We start from the raw sequence: 20,107 nt of genomic DNA, 5'->3' as shown, positions 1-20,107 counted from the left end.
GAAAAGAACAAAGTTTATTGAGCATACGGTCAATAGTTTATTGCGAAATGTCAAAAGCCATAACTCTGATTACGTAAATAACAGAAGTGAAATGCTTTCTGCCTTTTCACAAACGAATGCAGGGTTTAACAAATCGAAGACAAGCCAGAAGTATCACCGCGAACGCGTTCAGTTCTCTGTGGACGGGTGCGGCTTCTTAGAATTGTTACGGTAGTTAGAACAAAGAACATTGAAATGTCTCTTCTGTGGCTATTTCGTCGTGGCTTCGATTATGGAAAGATGGATCAAGATGTCTCCCCGACCGTGAAGTGCATCCACGCGTCGGAAATTGGCCATACCATTGCAGAATCTGCTTCCACACGGCTTCATGTGCGGACTTCCGCCACAGGTTGCACAAGTGCACGAGGGAAAGTCAAGTCAAAATTGAACAATAACGGGCACCAAAACATGAGACACCGCAGCCGAATGACGAAGCCACGCTGACGCTGAAGCTGACATTATGTGATATCGATGGCGAGTGGTCAGCCGTCGTTTGCTGTTTCGGTATCATGTGCGACGTTTCGGTTTCGCGTTCTGCGTTTCCCTTTCACGTTCAACGCTGGGTGTTGCCCAAGTCTTAATTCTGTACGTTTTTCCCCGCGTAAATTTTGGGGCCAATTTTTCCAACTGCGCCGAAAAAAACGGAAAAAAACTGTTTTTCCCGGAATTTTCCCGTTTTTTCCGCACTTCGCATCTCTAGTTATGACTAACTCAAAGAAAAAAACAAAATCAAGAAAGAAACAATTTATGATAACACAAAGGGACTTTTCGAAGCGAGACCAGGGTGCCTTAAAACGCGTAGTTATAAAGCGAGGTACACCAAGGACGAAGACGCATGTGCTTGCTGCGATAAAGCTAGGGAAACGATGGAACACGTTTTATTAGAATGTGAAGATATCTACCCAGCTGCCAATTTAGGCTCATCTGGCCTCCTTGAAACTCTTGGGTTTAGGGACAGCAGGGTGACAGTAAACATGTCCGCAATAGTGGTTGGTAAAAGGCGATTGGAGGTTTGGTGGCAGAAAAGTAGGGACACCACAAAGAACGGAGACGTACAAAAACAAAGTTCCCAGAAATGGTTCAAAAAGTTTCATGCTGGGAATTCTTTGTATCTGGGTGTTCTCTCAAAAATATAGGCAGGACATTACGCAGAATAATAACAAGAACTTGGTGGCGCAATCCACCACCCTGTTTCAAAGGGGACGCTCATAGCATCCATCCATCCATCCATCCATCTGGCGGCCGCGGAGGCGGCCGTAGAAGGCTGATTGCACGTGCGCATTGCACCTCTTTTCACCTGTTGCGGAATATTTTCACAGGATATGTCCCAGGCAATTTTTCAGCTCTTCCTCTGGCTCTGCCTCGATATTTTGCCATCTCAACCGTTCAGTCCCTTCGTGCCCTGTACCTTTCTGTATGTTTATCCATTGATATTGTGTCTATTGTACGTACTAATGTTATGTTTATTAATTAATTGTTATCAACAAATCACGTATGGCTGAAATTCAAACACCATTAATTGTCTGTGAAACGGCAGAGTATCCTAGATGGTAGAGTGTATTTGTTTATTGCCTAGTTTTTACTACTTACCATTCTTTTTTTTACGTCTTCTTTTCTTTTTCTCTTTTTCTTCTATTGCGGTTCATTGATATGGCTATTTTCGCGTGTGTGCGTCTACTCTTAGTGCAATGTTGTTCGTTTAATATTTACTGGTACCTTCCCGTACGTACTTGTGGCTGTTTTGAGTTTCATGTCGCGTTGTGCGAATAATGTTTTTTCGTGGTAACCGGGCAGGCCATGAATCAACACTAAGTCGCCTAATTTTCCAATCTTTTGGGTCATACTGATTTTAAGGTGAAAACCTTAGGCGTCTATGTTGGCGGTGGCCTTGGTAGTGACCTTACGGTGACCTTGGCGAAACGGCGCCGTGACGAAAAATGGCCGACGCCGCAAAGAGTAAAAACGCGTCTAAAAATGCTCGGATTGTCGTCACATTTGTCAAGGAGATTCCTGTAAACAATGTAAATTAGTGGCTCTGAAAAGAAAATTCGGCAAGTTTCGGTCTGGGTGGGAATAGAACCGGGGCGTCCGCGGTGCGAGACTAGCACGCTTCCTTGAAGCAACTTTTTGTTTTTCTTTATTTCCAGCTTGGCTAAAAGCCTAAATAGGAGTTTGTGATTCCATATCAAACTCGTTTTATATGTGTTAAAGCACCAAACATTGACATCACATCACGGCTGCTCCACTGTGATAGCTTACTAAAGGTGTGCTTAGTGCGTGCCTTACTGCGCACGTCACGTGGTCACAGAGACGCGATCGTGCCAGTGCTCGCGCGTTCGTCGTCGTCTTCTTCCGCAGCTGGCTCTGATTCCGCTGATTCTACCAGCGTTCCCATACTGCCCCTCGCGCTCGTGCCACTGCTCGCGCGTCCGTCGTCTTCTTCCACAGCTGCAGGCTTTCGCCTTCACGTTTTACAAACGTATAACACTTGCTTACTTTTGTTATGTGTTTCTTTCCTTGTTGAATAACGCTTGTTTGACGTTGATGTAACCGTATTCCCCACTTATCCAATGCATTCCTGAATACCATGTAAGGTATTCATAAATTACCATATGTATATAAAAATTACGGGGGATCCTTAGAAATTTCTAAGAATGTGAAGGCGAAAGCCTAGTTGGACCCATATCGATGTGGAATGAAGCTCTGAGCCCACGCGGCGACGTATACAAGGTGCGTGAGCTCGCTGTCGCCGTTTCCAGAACGTTCTACGAGCGCCGCCGCTGACATTTCCCTCCTCATACACAGCGCCGCCCTTGCCCTTTATGTCAACTCCCCCCCCGCGCCCCCGCCGACATTTTCCTCCTCATCTTGAGAGCCTCTTTTGCCCTTTCCCTCAAACCCTCCATTGTTGAGCGCAAAGGGCAGTATGGGAACGCTGGCATGATGAGCGGCGTCGGAGCCAGGTGTGGAAGAAGACGAACGCACGAGCAATGGCACGAGCGCGAGGCGAGCTTGCTCAATTTTTCTGTAATTCACAGCGACCTTGAAACAATCAAGGGCTGTGTAATCGTCTCGACCTTCTCTCTCTTTTCTTTCTGTTTTCTTTCTTATTTACATCCCCTGCCCCTTCCCCAAAGCGCTGAGTCGTGCTTCCTAATTAGCTAAAGGGCTGCAGAAAATAGCGCCTCTTCCTCTTCACAACCACAATCTCTCTGAAACATTGAGATTTAAGGCGTTCACCTTAAACATGCCGTACGCAGGCATGCGGAAAGGCGACTGGTATTTTTGGTTCTATGTAATTACCATTTTATACTTTACTGATTTTAGAGAGAAAGCTCTACTACGCCATGTCTCGCAAGGTCAATTATCGCATCGCAATGATCTGGAGCCGCCGGAGCGCGAGCCGCCGGAGCGCAAATGTGGCATGTTTGACGTCACGCCACGTGATCCGCTGCGGAGAGGCGTCGCCGCTGCGCTCGCTCGGAGCCTCGACGCTGCGGTACCACGTGACTAGGCCAGGGTTTTTTGGCTGCTTTGCCGGCGCTTGGTCGCTCAGTCTCGCCATGGATGGCGCGCCGGCTGGGCCGTCTGTACGTGCACTTCAGCGCAAGCGACAGGCTGAATCCAATCATCGAGTAGATATAGCTAGACGGCAGGGTGCGAAATCTCAAGCAAAGGCAAAATTGGCTCATGAAAGGCCGAAGCAAAGGGAGGCCAGATTAGCACGTTATGGAGAAGCTTACTGAGCGCGGAAGCGTGCATTAATGAGACACTCTGTGCATAGTTTTTTAAGCGAAGCTTTATGGTTTAGGAAAATAACAGCGCTGGGTAGACAAGGGCACAAATAAGAACACGACACTGGCGCTGACTCACAATTGAATGAATTCCCACAAACTCGCCCAAGTTTCTCTTCTAGTGAAGCTTTATAGGCTCACAAGTTTCGGCGGTTGTGGTGGTGGGGGTGGGGGTGTCATGCTGAAAATGGGGCCGATCCTGGCGATGGGCAGTAAGGGTGCAAGCTCATTGCCACATACCAGGGACAAAAAAGAAAGAGAGAAACAGAGCGAGAAAGAAAGAGAGGGATAAAGAAAGAAAGAAAGAGAAAGGGAAGGAGAAAGAAAGAAAATCACCACGAAGGTCAGATACACACACGAGAAGCTTCGCTTACTCCCATTTTCTCGACAGGGGAATGGCTGGTGATTTTTGCAAAACCAAGGCAAACAAGCCTTGCGTTCGTGATAACTAGGTTTACAAGAGCTAACCTCAGCCAATTTTTCCAGCGAAGCTGTTCAGGGCTAGGTTCCAGGAGATCGTGCCCGCATGTAGAAAAGTCGCATGACCTAGCGGGAGAGGAGAGGAAAAGTAGAGCTCAACCCTGTGAGAATGCTGTGAGAGGGTGCAGATGAAAAGGCGAACGGGGAGGGGGGTTGACGTAAGTGACGCCCTCCAATACTCGCATTGGAGGGGGAAAGCGTGAGGCGCGCCAACCAACGGCGGTGCACGAAAAAGGTAGGTCAACGGAGGAGTGGGGTGTAAGAGTTCGCGTTAGCGTTCGTTGTATATACGGAGCTTTGGTCAAGCAATCTTGTCTGGGAACGTCATAGAAAAGCGTGAGGAACGCACTAGGAACGCTGTCGCCTGTGAACGCCGACGCGTCTCGTACCCCACAACGCGCTAGGAACACCGTCGCCATGGGCAGTTCTTTCAGAGCCGGGCATTGTATAGCCATCGTCTAAGTGTTAAAAAATACCCCATTTTGCTACTCGGAGCCGGCACCGAAGCCTCTTTCCCGAGTACGTAGCGAAGTGGTCCGTTTACCATTTTGTAGCTAAATTCAACATAGCAAATCCCCAATATAGCTATATCCCAACATAGAAAATCTCACTAGAGTGCGAGCTTCGCTGGGCTTCCCTCTTCACAGGGTTTTTTTTTTTTCTTGTGAGCTGATGCACATCAATATGCGCAGTACTAGTTGCTGTCAGTAAACAGGGTACCAATTTTCAGTATCAAATGGCAAAGTGATCCATTATATTTTGTGACTCAGCACGACGAAGCCTTACTGCGGCGATTATACCAACTCTAATAATAACTCTAATAATAATAAAGTCTTGTGTGTACGTGCCAAAAACACGATGTAATTATCCAATTGGACGTCGCTGAGCGGTCCTTCTAGTTATGAGCTTGTCTCAGGCAAGCCTGCGCGTTGCCACTGCTCGCGCGTTGCCGTCGTCTTCTTCCATAGCTTCTTCATCAGCGTCCATCAGATATGCATTTTGAGTAGATTAGTTATCCATAGGCACTATTTTCATGATCAGTAGACTCCCAGGTAGATAATAAACGTTTCTCAAATATTTGCTGCTGTCCGACCCGCGTCGGCCATGTCTACGTTCGTACCGCCCTCTCTTTGTCGGGGTTCCAAGTGCTTGCTTATCTAGTTTACTTTCCTTCCGCTCTCCTGTGGTGGTGCAGCCGTCGAAACGTCACGCGTGTCTAAATTCCTCCGGCTCCTCGAGATGGCAGTCCCGTCATCCACGCAAAGATATATAAAAAACCTGAAAGACAAGTTGCCGTTCTCCATTTTTTAATTTCACTTATCTTCTATCGTCGTAATGGGGAGGCCGCGTATAGTCCGGACTCCCGAGGAGCAACCTGCCTACGTGCTAAACAGCTTCGCTGGTCATCCACCTTCACAGAGTGGAATGGCTCGTGATTTTAGGGGCGAAGCACCTTAGGGCCGAGCCTTGTCCCTCATCATCCGTTGTCCGTAGCTCTGGTTTGCATGGAGACCTCTAGGGGCGCTGCGGTGCACAAGGGCTATATAAGCGCTGTGTATACTGTACACATGTACAGTATATATATTGTTACAACGCTGGGAACAAGGTGGAAGAAGAAGGGCACGAGCTGGTGTCAGAAGAAAACAACGTTAGGGACTTGCCTGCGCTGCCTGTCTCTTGTAATATCACCTGTAAATAGATTTTACTGTTACTTCCATCCTTGTGTCACATTTTGGTGGAGGTGCGGGGTAAGGAATGGCAGGTGCGGCAGTGCATGGAAGGCCGTTCGTCATAAGCACGTCTATTATCAGCTGCAGGCTTGTCTCCCACCTCATTGGCTCACCAAACAACACCACAGCTTCAACCCTTGGAAAATATCGTTCATAGGGTGAAGGCTCAGTTTGTTTTCGTTTATGATCTACAGCATCCAAGAGTGGAAAATGAGATCGCAAATGATCGACCGTAGAGACTCTTGTAAAGCCTAGCGCATTTGCAATGTCTACGATGGGGCCTTGTCCAGAGATCAAGCAGTGCTTGTCATGAAACTGCTGAAACATGCGCAGTGGACTGTGAGACATGATCACCTGTTCTTCCGTAATGTGGACTGCTAGCCATTTTGAAAGTTGATCAGCTTTGTCTTGTCGCTGAGAGTTGCCAGCGTTTGTAACAATATAAATACACATAGATATGTACATATATATACGGGGGATCGATGGATTCACGGTTAACCGAATGATCCCCCGGGGCTTCGCCCACTTATCATCATTTACTTCGTGGATATGCGGTGATTTTTTTATGTTCCACCCAGGTTTTCAAAAAACGCGGCCTGACGCCCAGCTGCGGTACGAAAGGGGACGCCTACTCTACGCCCATTTCTTGCAGCGCCGGAGACGAAAGCAAGTCCGTCTGCAACTCTACGCAGGCGCCCTGCCTGTTCGACATCGTTGCCGACCCGTGCGAGTACAGAAACATAGCCGAGGAAAAGCCCCAGGTGCAGATAACGTGACATTGCCAAGTATATTATTTGTGGGCGCTTGACTAAATTTATAGCACAATTATTTCCACGTCTTCCGAGATCACAAACGTGAGTTAGTAATACTTAAGTTATGATTAATAATTTGAATGATTGAACAATAAGGGCAAAGGAATCCGACCGAGGTTCTTGACTGAAGTTAGCTGAGATAATCACGAAGTCGAATTTTGCATTCGCGAGCGGGAACAAAGATGTTAACAAAACGTTACGCGGAACCTCCCTGAACGGTAACTGTCCAAGATAGGCGGTCTGCGTGGTGCGGAGTGTCTATGCGTGGTAATGATGTGTGCGGGAGTTACACTGATGTTCTATGCGTTATTTATTTATATATGCATGAGGAGTACGAGCAGATAGATGCACATATTTACATTGCCGAACGTATTAATTCTGCACCAGGCCGACCGCCATGTCGCATATCTTCGGCAGTTCCCGTTCACGGAGCTTCTGCTTAATTTGATTGCGCGACCCGCAACGTGGCATAACCAACACGTTAATGCCGTCGTAGGCATCGGATGGGAGCGTAATTAATGCACGAATTGTACATCCTCATGTTTTGGGTCCCCTTCATTCACCTTACGTCCCATTCTGCTCCCTATCGCCATTTTACTATAGGCTAGGTTTAACGCCTCCTATCTATCTATGGCGTATGGGAAGCGGCGAAAGCGACGGGCTCGTAGAATGTTTTGTGCCGACACGCATATTGCAATAGCTCATAATGGGCCGTTTTGTCACTGTACCCCGGATGGCAGATATCGAGCGCGCACACAATGGACTTAAACTGTGCATTCTCGTCCTGTATTCGGAAAGGGGTTTTCTCGCTTCACGCGGAAGTTCTCGACAGACATCCATAGAATGCTACGCATTAAAACTGAATATCATCATCTGTCTAGTACGCCTGCACGCCGTGTTGGCTCGTTGTGCAGCTTAAACACCAGGTGGCGGCTTAAATTTCTGCCTCCGGCCACATTTCGAGTTGGGGGCAAAATGTGAAAAAAAAGGCACTGTACTTAAATATATGTGTACATTAAAGGGTCGGTCTACCATTTCTATTTACAGCGCAATAGAAAGCCTACCATTCGAAGTGTCTAAATATCTAGTGCATGCTTTCTTTGGACAGCGAGTAGAATATTTTTTGTGTTCATTCGAGCTGCGTAGTTTCTTCTTAGAACGGTGTACGGACGCCCGCAACACTGAATACTACACGTGGTGGCAATGCCACGCTGGTAAAAGTAGCAGTGGACGCGCATATGGTTCCCGCAGGAATGCATGTTTACTTTGTCCTAAACACTGAAATTATGACCATAATAACCTTGTTCAGCACGTAACCAATTACGGGTAATTTGCTTTTCTTTTCTTAGACAACTCTAATCTCACCTAATTCTTACTTAGAACTACTTCTGAAATCCGAGGCTTTGGTGTGACGGTCTAGCAGACACATTGCGGTAAGGAGTGTCTACGCTGGCGTTATGACGAAGCCAGCACGCCTTAATGGCTTAACAGCGCAAAGCATTTTCGACATATTGCTTAAGACAGTGACTCTCGCACCGCGCCAACAACGGTATAGGCCCTACTGCGCGTCGTCATGTCAAAGGACATATTTGAGGATCCACTGATGCATCACCCCGTCTGTCGACTCTTCAACAGGAGCCAACTGGAATCAACAAAGCTAGCCGAAGCCCATAAAATAGTTTCAAACAACGCATCAATAGACCTAAGCAAAATAACTCTCCCTGCACGGGTTTTAGGTGACGTAACGGTAGACAATTTGGTTTACACTGCATCGCGTTTATAAAGAAAAAGAAGACGAGCTTGATAGCTTATGTAATACGTAAACATTAGAGCCAGTAGTTGCTTAGAGCAAGTGAACAAGCCGACATCACCGGCCCTCACGCGCATGCGCGAGTTCTCCCTCGGTAAAGAGCTGCCATCTTGTTGGTTGTTGGCCCCTCGTCCCATCGGCGCCGGCTACGCACATTCGGTAGCTGCGGTCGCCGTTTGCTGTATGTGCTAGTGAAAGCGTGCCAGGGTGAGCCAACGATGGCGGCTCAATCTCACGCGCACAGGGGTTTAAAGCGCGGAGCAAGCGCGCCGTCTTCCGTTGCGCGCAAGGCGTCGGGGATGACTGGAGGGACCGTTACTTCTACCCTGGCGGCTGCTGCGTATGGCGCAGCCGCGCGGGCCCTATCTTGAAAGCGATCTGAAACGGGGAGAGAGTCCGCAGTGCGCTGTGATTCCGTTGGCGATGAAGCGAGAGGCAGCACGAAGGTCAATTCGCTCTCTGCTGCCGGCAAGCTTCCTCACTCCAGCGTTTTGACAGCGAATTTCCGCGGTCATGGAGTGAGAAGTGTTCATGTTTGCCTGTGCGCGTGTGACATCATGCTTGTTAATTTAGTTAGTAAGCGAATGTTTACGAGTGCTACTCAATGTTTACAAGTTGAAACGGCCGATAAAACTGCTATCCTTACTTCGTATGGATAGCATACTAATTTCCTAGCTACTAATTTCCTATCGCAGTCGATACTTCGCCTTTAGGGCGATATACTGCGCCTTTTTTTCTGGTTCAACGAAAACGGTTCAGTTTCGGTTTAGTTCCAAAGCAAGGAAGTAGCGGTTCAAACCAGTTTGAACCAGTTTATGTTTGTTTGCATAACTTAAGAATTATTACAGTAATTGAGTGTAAATATACATTTCATAAAATCTGAACTGTGCTCCGAGCTTCACAGAAATACTCAGCGCTCTTCTTACGACCGTAGGTATAGTAACAATAAATACCATTGTGGAAGCACACTTTAAAATCCTTACGTCAGATAAAATTGGTCGGTTATATTGTACCAACTTCAGTTCATATATCACTGTGACCAAAATCAATCGCACAATTAGGAAGCACTTATTCAATTCAGCTATTATCCCACCAACGAGGTGGTCATGCATTTCAAACACTCATGAGTATGTTACTAACGTGCATACCTCATCACGTGAGACGTTCAAAACCGTAATAACGGTGCTGCCACTTCTAAAATAACAACTAGCTCATGTCAATTTACAAATGAGGTATCATGGTTAAGCCACAAGTGTATGAATTGTATGAATGAAAAGCACCAGAGAAGGTTGCCTACCTCATCCATTTTTTTCGTAGCGTTCTGGAGTGAAAAAACAAACAAACATCATAATTAAAAATTAACTTGTAGTTTTCGGCCCCGTTTCTGTTCCGTACCTTGCTTGACCCAGACTGGTCGCAATTGTGCTTCATCGTACCGCGCTAGCCAGCTTAGTCAAAAAAGAATCTGTTGTTTCCTATGAAAAAGAAGTGAGATAAATGTAACATGCAGTCGCCGTTTTGAACTGAACATTGAGGTCGTAGGGCCCATTCACACTTGCGACTAGGCAAGGTCGCGCGACCAATTGCGACTGGCGACCAGAAAACTACTCAAGACGAACGATTTTCACACTTACAAATGCGACCGACGAGTCGCTAAACCGAAATGTATCACGATATGCCGTTCACGTCTGCTTGAAATGTCACCGCCGTGTAAAATAAGCGTCAGCGTATACGGTCGTCCTGTTCCTTCGCATCTGATTGGTTCAGCTGTTCTGCGACTGCGGTCGCGCGACTGAAAAATCGAGCAGTGAGCGACTGGCCCGAAATGGTCGCATTTCGAGAAAAGCGACCACTTGCGACTACTTGCGACTGGTCGCTTTGCGACCAACTTGGTCGCGCGACCTCGCTTAGTCTCAAGTGTGAATGGGCCTGTAATGGCCGTTCAAGCCGTAATGGAACGACTTTTATGCTTGGTTCCTTTCACAATGTGTACGTCATGTTGTGAAGAACAATAAAAATGAATGAATGAGGATGCACAGACTTCTTCCTAATAATCTTGAAAATACCGAGTAACGCGCACAGAAATGTACCGTTCGTGTCACCGGATACCAAGTTGCAGTGTGTTTCGAATAATAACAGTTGACAGGGAACAGTACTATTTACGAATGGTCGAACTGGCTTGTGGTGATGTTTCTCCCCTTTTCTAAGCTTCGAATGCCACAAGTTCCGAGCTTGAATCTTCTTATGTAAAGGAACACTTGCGATTTAGCTTTGATTACGTCTCCTGTTCCATTTTCTGTCAAGCAGATTGTCCAGCAGCTCCAGGCCCGCGTCAACGAACTCGGAAAGACCGCTATGAAGCCCAACAACGTCCCCAAAGACCCAGCCGCACTGCCGAAGAACCATGGGGGCTTCTGGGTCACCTGGAAAGATGACGTGCCAGTGTGAGCGAGTAGGAACTGAACGGCTGAGAGATAACGTGGGAGTTTCCTGTATGCGAATAAAAATGATACGTCTCTTCAAATGTTCTTAATAGCTGAAGAAATTAATAGTATTGCTTTCCAGCACACTTGCGTCGGCAGCCTGTCCGCAATGGGGAACGCGGGCACTAAAGACGGAGTCCGGTAACCGTTGCTCTTCCTTCATAAAGTTCCTCACGTTGAAATTATGACTATAGTTACTCATACAACCTGATCATTTCTTTGGTTAGTGGCCACTGTGCTTTATATTGCTAAGAGGCGCTACAGTAGTGAACGATGATGACAGGACTGACGAAGACGACGATCGCCGACAGTCGCGCGCACAGGCTTGATCTTGTTTGCCTGTCTTCTGCCCGTTGTATATATCATGTAAATATATTGTCAAGCGTCTTTTCTCCCCCGTAACATTTCGGTGGAGAGTGCGGGTTTTGCAAGTATCAAAACTGATTTATACAGCGGACGCTCCTTGGCTGTCGGGCACGGCACAAGTATGGTTTCTGAACCACGAACAGGAAATTACGAGCTGGGAGGTCTGTAAGCAAAAGCTCATCGATCTGTTCGGCAAGCCCATCGGACAGAAGGCGTGAAAATATTTTCTGGTTGTGTTAAAGGAACACTAAAGATTTAAAAACTAAACCACTTTAGACTATTATATTATTTCACAACTTTAGAGTATATTATATTATTTCACAACTTTGCAGCCATTCATTTTATGATAATAGGTTGATTATTAGGAGAGAAAATGAAGGTCAAAGTACAACATCTGAAGTTTTGACCTGTTACATCAGTGTGACATCATGCATTTCAAAGTATATTTTTGGATTCAGGCGACACCAACTCAGTAAATGTCCCCGGAACTCTCAGTGCATGGCTGCTTCCGAACACAATGTAGTTCATTGGAACCAATAAAGAACTAAGCCGATAAAGAACTAACAGGTGCCTTAAAAATCCACGTCATGGCGAGCTGGAGCAGGAACTTCAAGGCAGCGTTGCAACCAGTCTTTTCTTTTCTGGTTTATCAATCGTCTCCTGGTGGTGGGAGTTGTGTTTTTTGTATAATAGAAGGGCAGTTTTCCAATACAGGAGAAATTATTTTCTCTACATATCGCTTTAAGCTTCCAGCTTGACGTTATTTTACATTACTGGTTGCTACCTGTTTACCAATACTCCTACTGCCACATTTCACAGTGGACTTGATCTCCGCCAAGCGCTGGTTCTCCTTGCGCAAATATATTTGAAGCCTCGTTTTCAAGTACACTTTGAGCAGTTTGTTCGCAATGTTGTGACAATCTGGAAAACAATTCACATGTGTAACACTTTGCAGCACACATTCCTCAAGCTGGGAAAGTGTTAGCTCATTCTGCACAAGTTGTGCACTGTTCACGCGGAAAAGATTTTCAGCACTTTCCAAAAACTGAACAACAGCTGGTGAAGGCAAAGCAAGCCATATCTTCTCTGTATAAGATTTAAGCTGAGTAAGTGTGTTGGCATCTTTGCATGTTACAGCTTTGCGACATTCAGAACAAGTAGACATATTTTTCTGGACATTATTTACAGCATAACCAGCAAGGTACTCAAAAGACTCTTGCTCAAGAGAACTTAATGCAAGAACGTCATCAGGAAAAGCAATGTTCGTAGGGTCGACATTCTGCTTTTGTCTTGCTGGCAGGCTGCTCAGACCTATTAGCGAGTACCCAGTGTCATGGTCATAGCTACCAGATTTGCTTGGCCTGAAGAACTGCTCCATTGTTGCTGCACGAATCGCACAGCGAAACTCGAGTGGCCTGGGGACTGCATTTTTAGACCGGAGGGTTGAAAACAGGTTTTCTAGCGCATCTTGTCCAAACCGACTTAGCAAAACGCAAACATAACCTTTTATTGCGATAGCAATTATATGGACACTCAAAAGCAGATTTCTGCCGTCGGCGTCGCCGTCGCCGTCGCCGTCGCCGTCGCCGTCGCCGTGAGGTTCCGTATGACGTCATTTGGAGAAGAAATTGTCGCCGCGCGCCGAACGCTGTATGTGCGAGTGAAAGGGCGCGAGGGGCGCGTCTTTCACGGGGAGTGAACGCACGGCGGAGAACAAACGCGCGTTCTGCGCCGTGCTCGCTTAAGGGCTGCAGAAGTAGGCGTCTCTTTTCTCCTTTACAATCACCATATATGTAGAGCAAACGCACCTTCTTCCGACGCGTGAGAAGCCGTGGGGGAGGGGGAGGGAAGGGAGGCGACGTTTAGCTGCGGCACCAAGTGCCTATTTATATCACAGGCTCCGGCAACAGTCACGAACGCCGCACGCATTTTGAGCGAACGCGGGCAAAACGCCGATGGCGTCGACAACAGTTCTGCGTGTTGCCGATGCTGCTGCATGTCCAAGTTTATACAGCTGATAAAGCTAATATCATTACTCCGTATAGCTCTCTACAAATTTGCTATCGCAATTGATGCTTCGCCTTTCAGGTGAAACTGCGACCACTTTTCTTATTAAGATAATAATCCTGGAGCTCAAGGGCAACTGTAGTTACTAAAATAACGCCAGTTTGGACGGGCTTCCAGAACTGTTTTCCGACACCTATCTTAATTTTTGAGAACAAGCTCATGACATCCTTCATGAAAGAAATCGTCTCAACATACTTTGCGTCATCAAATTTGCTGATAGCCAGCTTGGTTGTTCTTGATGTCATTATCTTAAAACCATTTGAAAACGGTTTCGAAAAACCAAGCTGTAGTCAAGGCATCTTCTGACAGGGCCTCTTTTTGAACTAGAAGGCGTAATGCAGCTGCTGTGTCATGATTAAACAGCGAGAATGCCCCAGTCCAACTTTCATTTTTTCATAATGACCTGGGTCAAGGCAAGAAGGTTTAAGGTGAGGCGCAATGTTGAGCTCAAGTTTAGAGTCGAGTTCGAGAAGCTTTTTCACATGGACAAGGCTTACTTCATTAGATGATAAGCCACGTTTCCCGACTAGATCTTCAGGCAAAAATATTGACTGTCCTCGGGTAAGGTGATTACGAAGATTCTTGAACAAATGGGCCACATCTGCCATAAAGTAAAGCTGCCGACTGTTATCGCATGGATGGCAACAAGACACTTTGTTGTGGCAGTATCTTCCAACAACAATCCCAAATTCTTTCCAATGTGCTTGATTGCCACCACCCATGTCGCAGACTACTGCATCTATTTTTATTCTAATGTCCTCACATTTTTTGATAATGTCAATAACTACAGCTTTCACGGTAGCACTGCAAAAGGAATTTGATGTAAAATGGTATGCCACCGTTTGTTTACAGCGGGTGGTCACTCCAGCGAGCATAAAAACCAGACCATGTGTAGCCATTGCATCCTCTGGGAGGGTCCCATCTGATAAGGGAATGGTTGGTTTCCCAATCACTCCTCCAGTTCCTTGGTCATAGGCGAGCCCCGATGCAAGTTGCATTTCATCCAATAACAGGACGGCGTGCCGCTCGTAGTCCTCCATGAGGTTCACCTGATAAATAGAAGATAGCATGTAAACTTGGTATGTCACATGATAATGAATGCTATACCAGCATTAAAAAAATGAACGTAAAAAAACTCAGTAACTGAACGCAGTAGCCAGAGGAAACAGCAGCCACTGAATATATTCCCTGTTTCCCCGAAAGACTTAACAGTGCTTGTAGTTAGTTTTCATACCACCTCAGGGCCTTATTGCTGAAGTAGGTAAGGTCAGCAAGGAAAAAAACACCTGCTATGCTAAGCATACTCACTTTGATGGAAAGAGACGGTAGGATTTCATGAAGTATGCCAGGTGAAAACTTGAAGTTTTCTAGGTGCCTCTGAAGCGTTCGTTCCGATGGCAGTGGCGTCCCAATCTCTTGAACGATGTTGTAACCCCTACGTCCGCATGTGAGCCTGATCTTCAGCCCCTTCTCTATAGTAGGCGTTGACCATGGCGTGCCACGCATCGTAGGCCTCTCCATGCATTCAGTTCCTGCATTCAGTGACCAGGCTGGTCATTTCCCAAAAACTGATCAACCCGTCTCTTGAGGAGGTTCTTCTCTTGTACTGCAGCATTTTTCTGCCGCTGACAAACAGACAGTCTTCGTTTGTGGCTTTGCAGCTTATCCTCCAGTTCTGCAATTCTCTTGTGCAGAGCAGCCACGTTTGTTGTCGAAAGGACCTCGGCTGATGAGCCAGTTGAAACAAAGTCAAAAATTGAATCATAAGGCAAGAGCAGTCACATCATGTCTTATTTGTTAAGCAATAGAAAGTGTTCATATTCAACTTTGAAAATCTGCTTTGAATTCAAAACAAAACCTCACCATCAACTTGGACTACAGATCCAGGCAGAAGCTTGTGGCTAGCAGATATAGGAGGGGTTTGGAGGCCTGGACATATTGCACATGTGTGGCTGGATAATGAGGCAGCTGAGTTTTCTGAGTGAGAAACACACCAAGAAAATAAGGTATAGAAGGCTGTGCGAGAATACACAAGTGTAATAAACATCTATAGTTGCCAGAAGAAATAAGGACCTCAATCGTTGAGACCAACTGAAAGTTGCTCTGCAGTTAACTTTGAGGCTTTATTAGCTGTACTTGTGCACATATGACATTGGCTGATACTCAGCTGCTGACCCAAACCTAGGTCAGCCTAAGGCAACCAGTGTGTGTAATGCTCCTCTGACCCAACCCCTTACGCAGGCACATAGGCAGGGGAGGGCTCAGCCCGCCCCCCTTCACCTCCGAAATTCGTCCAGTCGGCCATTAACGCAAGAGAATAGAGGCCCAAGTACAAGTAGCGGCGTGTGGATTTAAACAATAAAAAACAAACGATAGTCAAGGAACTCGCCAAGAACAGCTACCCAAGAACCTTTATTTGGAAAGCACTTTAATTCCAAAAGCACAGCACAACGAATGTTTGCGTTCGGCATCTTTTGTGTCATGAAAGCATATGCGTGTTTTGGTTCTTTGTTGTCCCAAGTATGTGTTTTTTGGTTAAGAATTGCTGTCATAAAATGGCTCACGTTTTTCTCGCAGGCCTGTTGTTGAGACAGAGAGTGAGAACTTCGGTAGAGAAAGCGTCCGACAATTTTTTTTATTTGCCGCACATCTAAGTGGGCGCCTGATTCCTTTGCATTCTTTTTTTTTGTCACTACTCTTTTCGTTATTGACTCTGTATGGCACTTCTAGGTGGATATTATTTGGTTGGAAAGTATTATTCCTGGTGCACACGCACTAGCTTTATTCCAGTGTCAAAAACTTGCTTTCCATCTCGGATTAACTCGCTTCTTGTGCTGCATTCCACTTTGTTCGCGTTCTTTTCTAATAATTAAGCACCTTCTATATTTCCGCGTAACGTTTTTCCTTTTTTGCCGCGGAAAGAGTTTCTTTCGATCAATTAGGCATCCCCCCCCGAAAAAAATCCTGGCTACGTGCCTGTCCTGACACATTGACAGGCGAGGATTGTGAAGAGCGAAAGCCACTTACGTAAGCAGGCATATCATGTGAGAAATGACTGATGTAGCTTGTGCTAGCTACAAGCCAGTTGTAAGCTATAATACCCGAAATTTACTATTGACAATACCTCTTGCATTAGAGGCACAAGTAAAATTTGCTGTGCGGACTGAATTGAATAACATTAAAATGCATGCCATATGCAAGTGTAATGAGAATTAACCGCAAGAAATCCTCACCGTCAAATTGGGATGCGAATCCAGGAAACAGCTTGGGACTAGCAGATGTATGCGGAAGTTGTAAGGCTGGGCATACTGTAGATGTATGACTGGGCAAGGAGGCTGCTGAGCATTCTGAGTAAAAAATGCAGCAAGAAAACACGCTGTAGAAGGTGGCATGACAGATGACCTGTGCAATAACAATTTTCAGTTGCATGAAGTATACTATCTCCCACTGACCTTTTGCTTTATGGACTCGCAAATCTTTGACACAAACTGAAAGCTTCTTCGCAGTTAACCTTGAGGCTTAATTAAAAAATTACATTCTGGGGTTTTACGTGCAAAACCACAACTTGATTACGAGGCACATCGTAGTGAGGGACTCCGGATTAATTTTCACCGCCTGCGGTTCTTTAATGTGCACCCAATGCATGGTAGCCCATGTGTTTTTGCAGTTGACCCCCTGAAAATGCGGCTGCTGCGGCCAGAATTCGATCCCACGTTCTTTGGCTTAGTAGCACAATGCCACAGTCACCACAACGGCTTTAATAGCTGCACTTGTGCATATATGAAATTGGCTCGTACTCAGCTGCTGTTTCAAACGCGAGTCAGCCTAAGGTGAACAATGTAACGCACTACCGACACAACCGTTCAGCCTTGACACGTGTGGATTTAATGAGAGTGAAAGCGACTTACGCAGGCAGGTATATCAAGTGAAATCTGACTGATGTGGCTTGTGCTACCTAAAAGCTACTTGTACATCATAATAGCAGAGATTTACTATTCCCAATACCTCTTACATTAGAGGCGCGAGATAAATTTGCAGTGCAGTTTGATGGCGTAATTGAATAACATGCAAATGCATGCCATAGGCAAGTGTAATGAGAATTAACAGAAAGAAATCCTCACCGTCAACTTGAGCTGTAGATTCAGGAAGGAGCTCGTGGGTAGCAGATGTAAAAGGAGGTAGTATATCTGGGCATAATGTAAATGTTGATAATGAGAAGAGGCAGAGGAAATACCAAAACTATAAACCCCCCGAAGAAAGCATCTTGTAGCACAAAGTCCTTACCCTGCTGTGATCTCTGCAGCATAGGGCTAGTAGAGTCTACATCCGAGCAGCCTACAGACAAAAAACACACCATACCATAGAATTGCTGTGTACTGTAGCAATGCGACGCATAAATGAATGGCACCCGGCAAACACTCACAGGTAACATTATGTGTGTCCTCCTGGAATGGAGACTTTGTTGCGCAAGAGGGCACAGTGCCTGCATCATGACAGAGAAACAGTCATGCGAGGAAATAAAAATGTAAGTCACCAGGGAGAACACAAAACATAATGAACAAGGATTGATGGATAGCCTCAGTTTACTAGCCAAGGTTTCGACAACGGGTCGTGTTTTTTTTTAATTCCGCGCTACTTTTTATGACGAGGACACATTATATCTTTGCCATAAAAAATAGTGCTGAATAACCGTATTAAGAAAGAATAATGCATCACCAACTGTTTTGTTAAGCAGACTTTGTATTTCTCTAGGCCGGACGAAGACAAGTATTCTTGTCGAAATGAAATGAGGCCCCGATCGATAGTTATTCATTTTCTTTCGTGTTGTCAAGAATCTCATATTCCTGCCTTCTCTCTTCTGAAGTTACCAGAGATCCTCACCATCAATGCAGTCCACAGCTGCGAGCAGGAGCTCAAGGCCACTCGGTGCCAAAGATGCCTCTGTGCCTGCGCATAACATTACTGTTAGACACGAAAGCACGAGAAGAAAAGAAAAGGCAAGGACGAAAAGCCCCTATGTGTTTGCTTTATGGATGAAAATCACCTTGCTCTGAGCGCGGTGGCAAGCTGTCAGCAGAGCCAGCTTCCAAAGAGTTCATGAAAAAAAGAACATTCACCATCAATGGGCTTTGCATCGTACCAAGTGCAACATGGTGATTGGTATCACACAGTAATTACTGACTCACTAACAACACCATTTCTCTCTTGTGATGGTGAAAAATGTGTGCTGCAAGATGTCACACCAGAACCTGCATGATGGGGGAGATTAAATCTATATTTAATTTGATACACCCACAGCTTCATATATACCCAACTCACACATTGTACGTATTTTATGCTGGAAATTAAAATCCATAAAACTGGTGAGAGGATGTACTGTTGTTTATTCGACATTACCATAATCCGCCCCAAAGAATGCTACAACCTCAAACCTCTTCGTTTTTGAGGATGTCGGCATTCCGACACGGTAATGTCTTTGAAGTGCATGGTGTATTCTTACGTTTGGCAGGCGGCTTCCTTTGCTTCAGCTGCTTCCGATGAACGAAGAGCGATGGAATGGCTTGACGCTTCAATTTTTTTGTGCCACAGCTCTGCAGAATCACCGGCTCAAATTGATCATCCGTGAAGTGATCCTGCGCAAACGTGAAATCAGAAAACAAGGTCACCGTAAAACCTCGCTCCTTGAAGTATAAGGCGTAACGCAACATTCCCGGCAAATATTATTATCGCCGGGAAGTCTTGTATACGGTGTTCCTTTTTTAGCTCGCCGCCAGCACAGGTACTTATCTCTTGTTCTGCTACATATCGCCGGGAAGTCTTGTATACCGTTTTCCTTTTTCGGCTCGCCGCCAGCACAGGTCATTATCTCTTGTTCTGCTACGCGATACACGACTAGAATACTGAGCACACTTTTCACGCGCAGCACTTTCTACCATTTTCGAGATAGTTATCGGTCCTCGAGGATCTAGGACGATAGCGACAAGTTTTAGCGACAAGAACATTGATCTTCGCCGACCACCGAGTTGAGTTTTTGCTAAAGGCGCAAAGTCGCCCTAGCTAAATAGCCCTAATCGTCTTTCCGCGGGTAAGCGCCCATTTTTCCCTACATACCGTCACCACTTCGTAACATACTGCGATACACTCAAAACGTGCCGTTCGCATACATTCAGGCCACACAAACACAACGCCATGGATTGTATAACCGAGTCAACAAAAACCACGTGCGTTTGAGGACAAGATGAAATCCGGCCACGAAAGTTGCAAATGCAGCGCGAACATGCAGCGCGAACAGTGCGGCACTTAGGAGGGAGAAAAACTAACGAAGCCTCACACAGCAAGTGGCAGCATGTGAGATTAGGGATCATTGAAGAATCGCTCGCTTACCTCACACAGCCGGGACCATTGTGTTGGGTTGAAATCAGCGCGGCTGATTCTTTGAAGCCAGACCTTCCTCTGCACCGCGCCTCGCTTCGCTGATGGAATCCGGAAGAGTCGCTTGCCGTCTGTTTCGCGTGTTCTGCACACG

At 46.0% G+C, this 20,107-nt stretch overlaps 1 protein-coding gene and 1 pseudogene across 1 annotated transcript in view; one reads left to right on the top strand and one right to left on the bottom strand.

Moving 5' to 3' along the window:
* The window catches only part of LOC119439933 (arylsulfatase B), a 322,975-nt gene extending 311,505 nt beyond the window's left edge, over positions 1–11,470 (top strand). Inside the window, exons 10-11 of the mRNA XM_049661199.1 lie at positions 6,622–6,804; positions 10,973–11,470. Coding sequence (XP_049517156.1) covers positions 6,622–6,804; positions 10,973–11,113 — 324 coding nt within the window. The 3' untranslated portion in view covers positions 11,114–11,470. The remainder of the gene's footprint in view (positions 1–6,621; positions 6,805–10,972) is intronic.
* Positions 11,471–12,500: 1,030 nt separating this feature from the next.
* Positions 12,501–18,541, bottom strand: LOC119440879 (uncharacterized; annotated as a pseudogene).
* Positions 18,542–20,107: the final 1,566 nt, after the last annotated feature.

This window comes from Dermacentor silvarum, chromosome 2, assembly GCF_013339745.2.
Source record: "Dermacentor silvarum isolate Dsil-2018 chromosome 2, BIME_Dsil_1.4, whole genome shotgun sequence".
Taxonomy (NCBI): domain Eukaryota; kingdom Metazoa; phylum Arthropoda; class Arachnida; order Ixodida; family Ixodidae; genus Dermacentor; species Dermacentor silvarum.
Note: the sequence above shows the minus strand (reverse complement) of the source record. Positions and strands in the feature narration are given on the sequence as shown.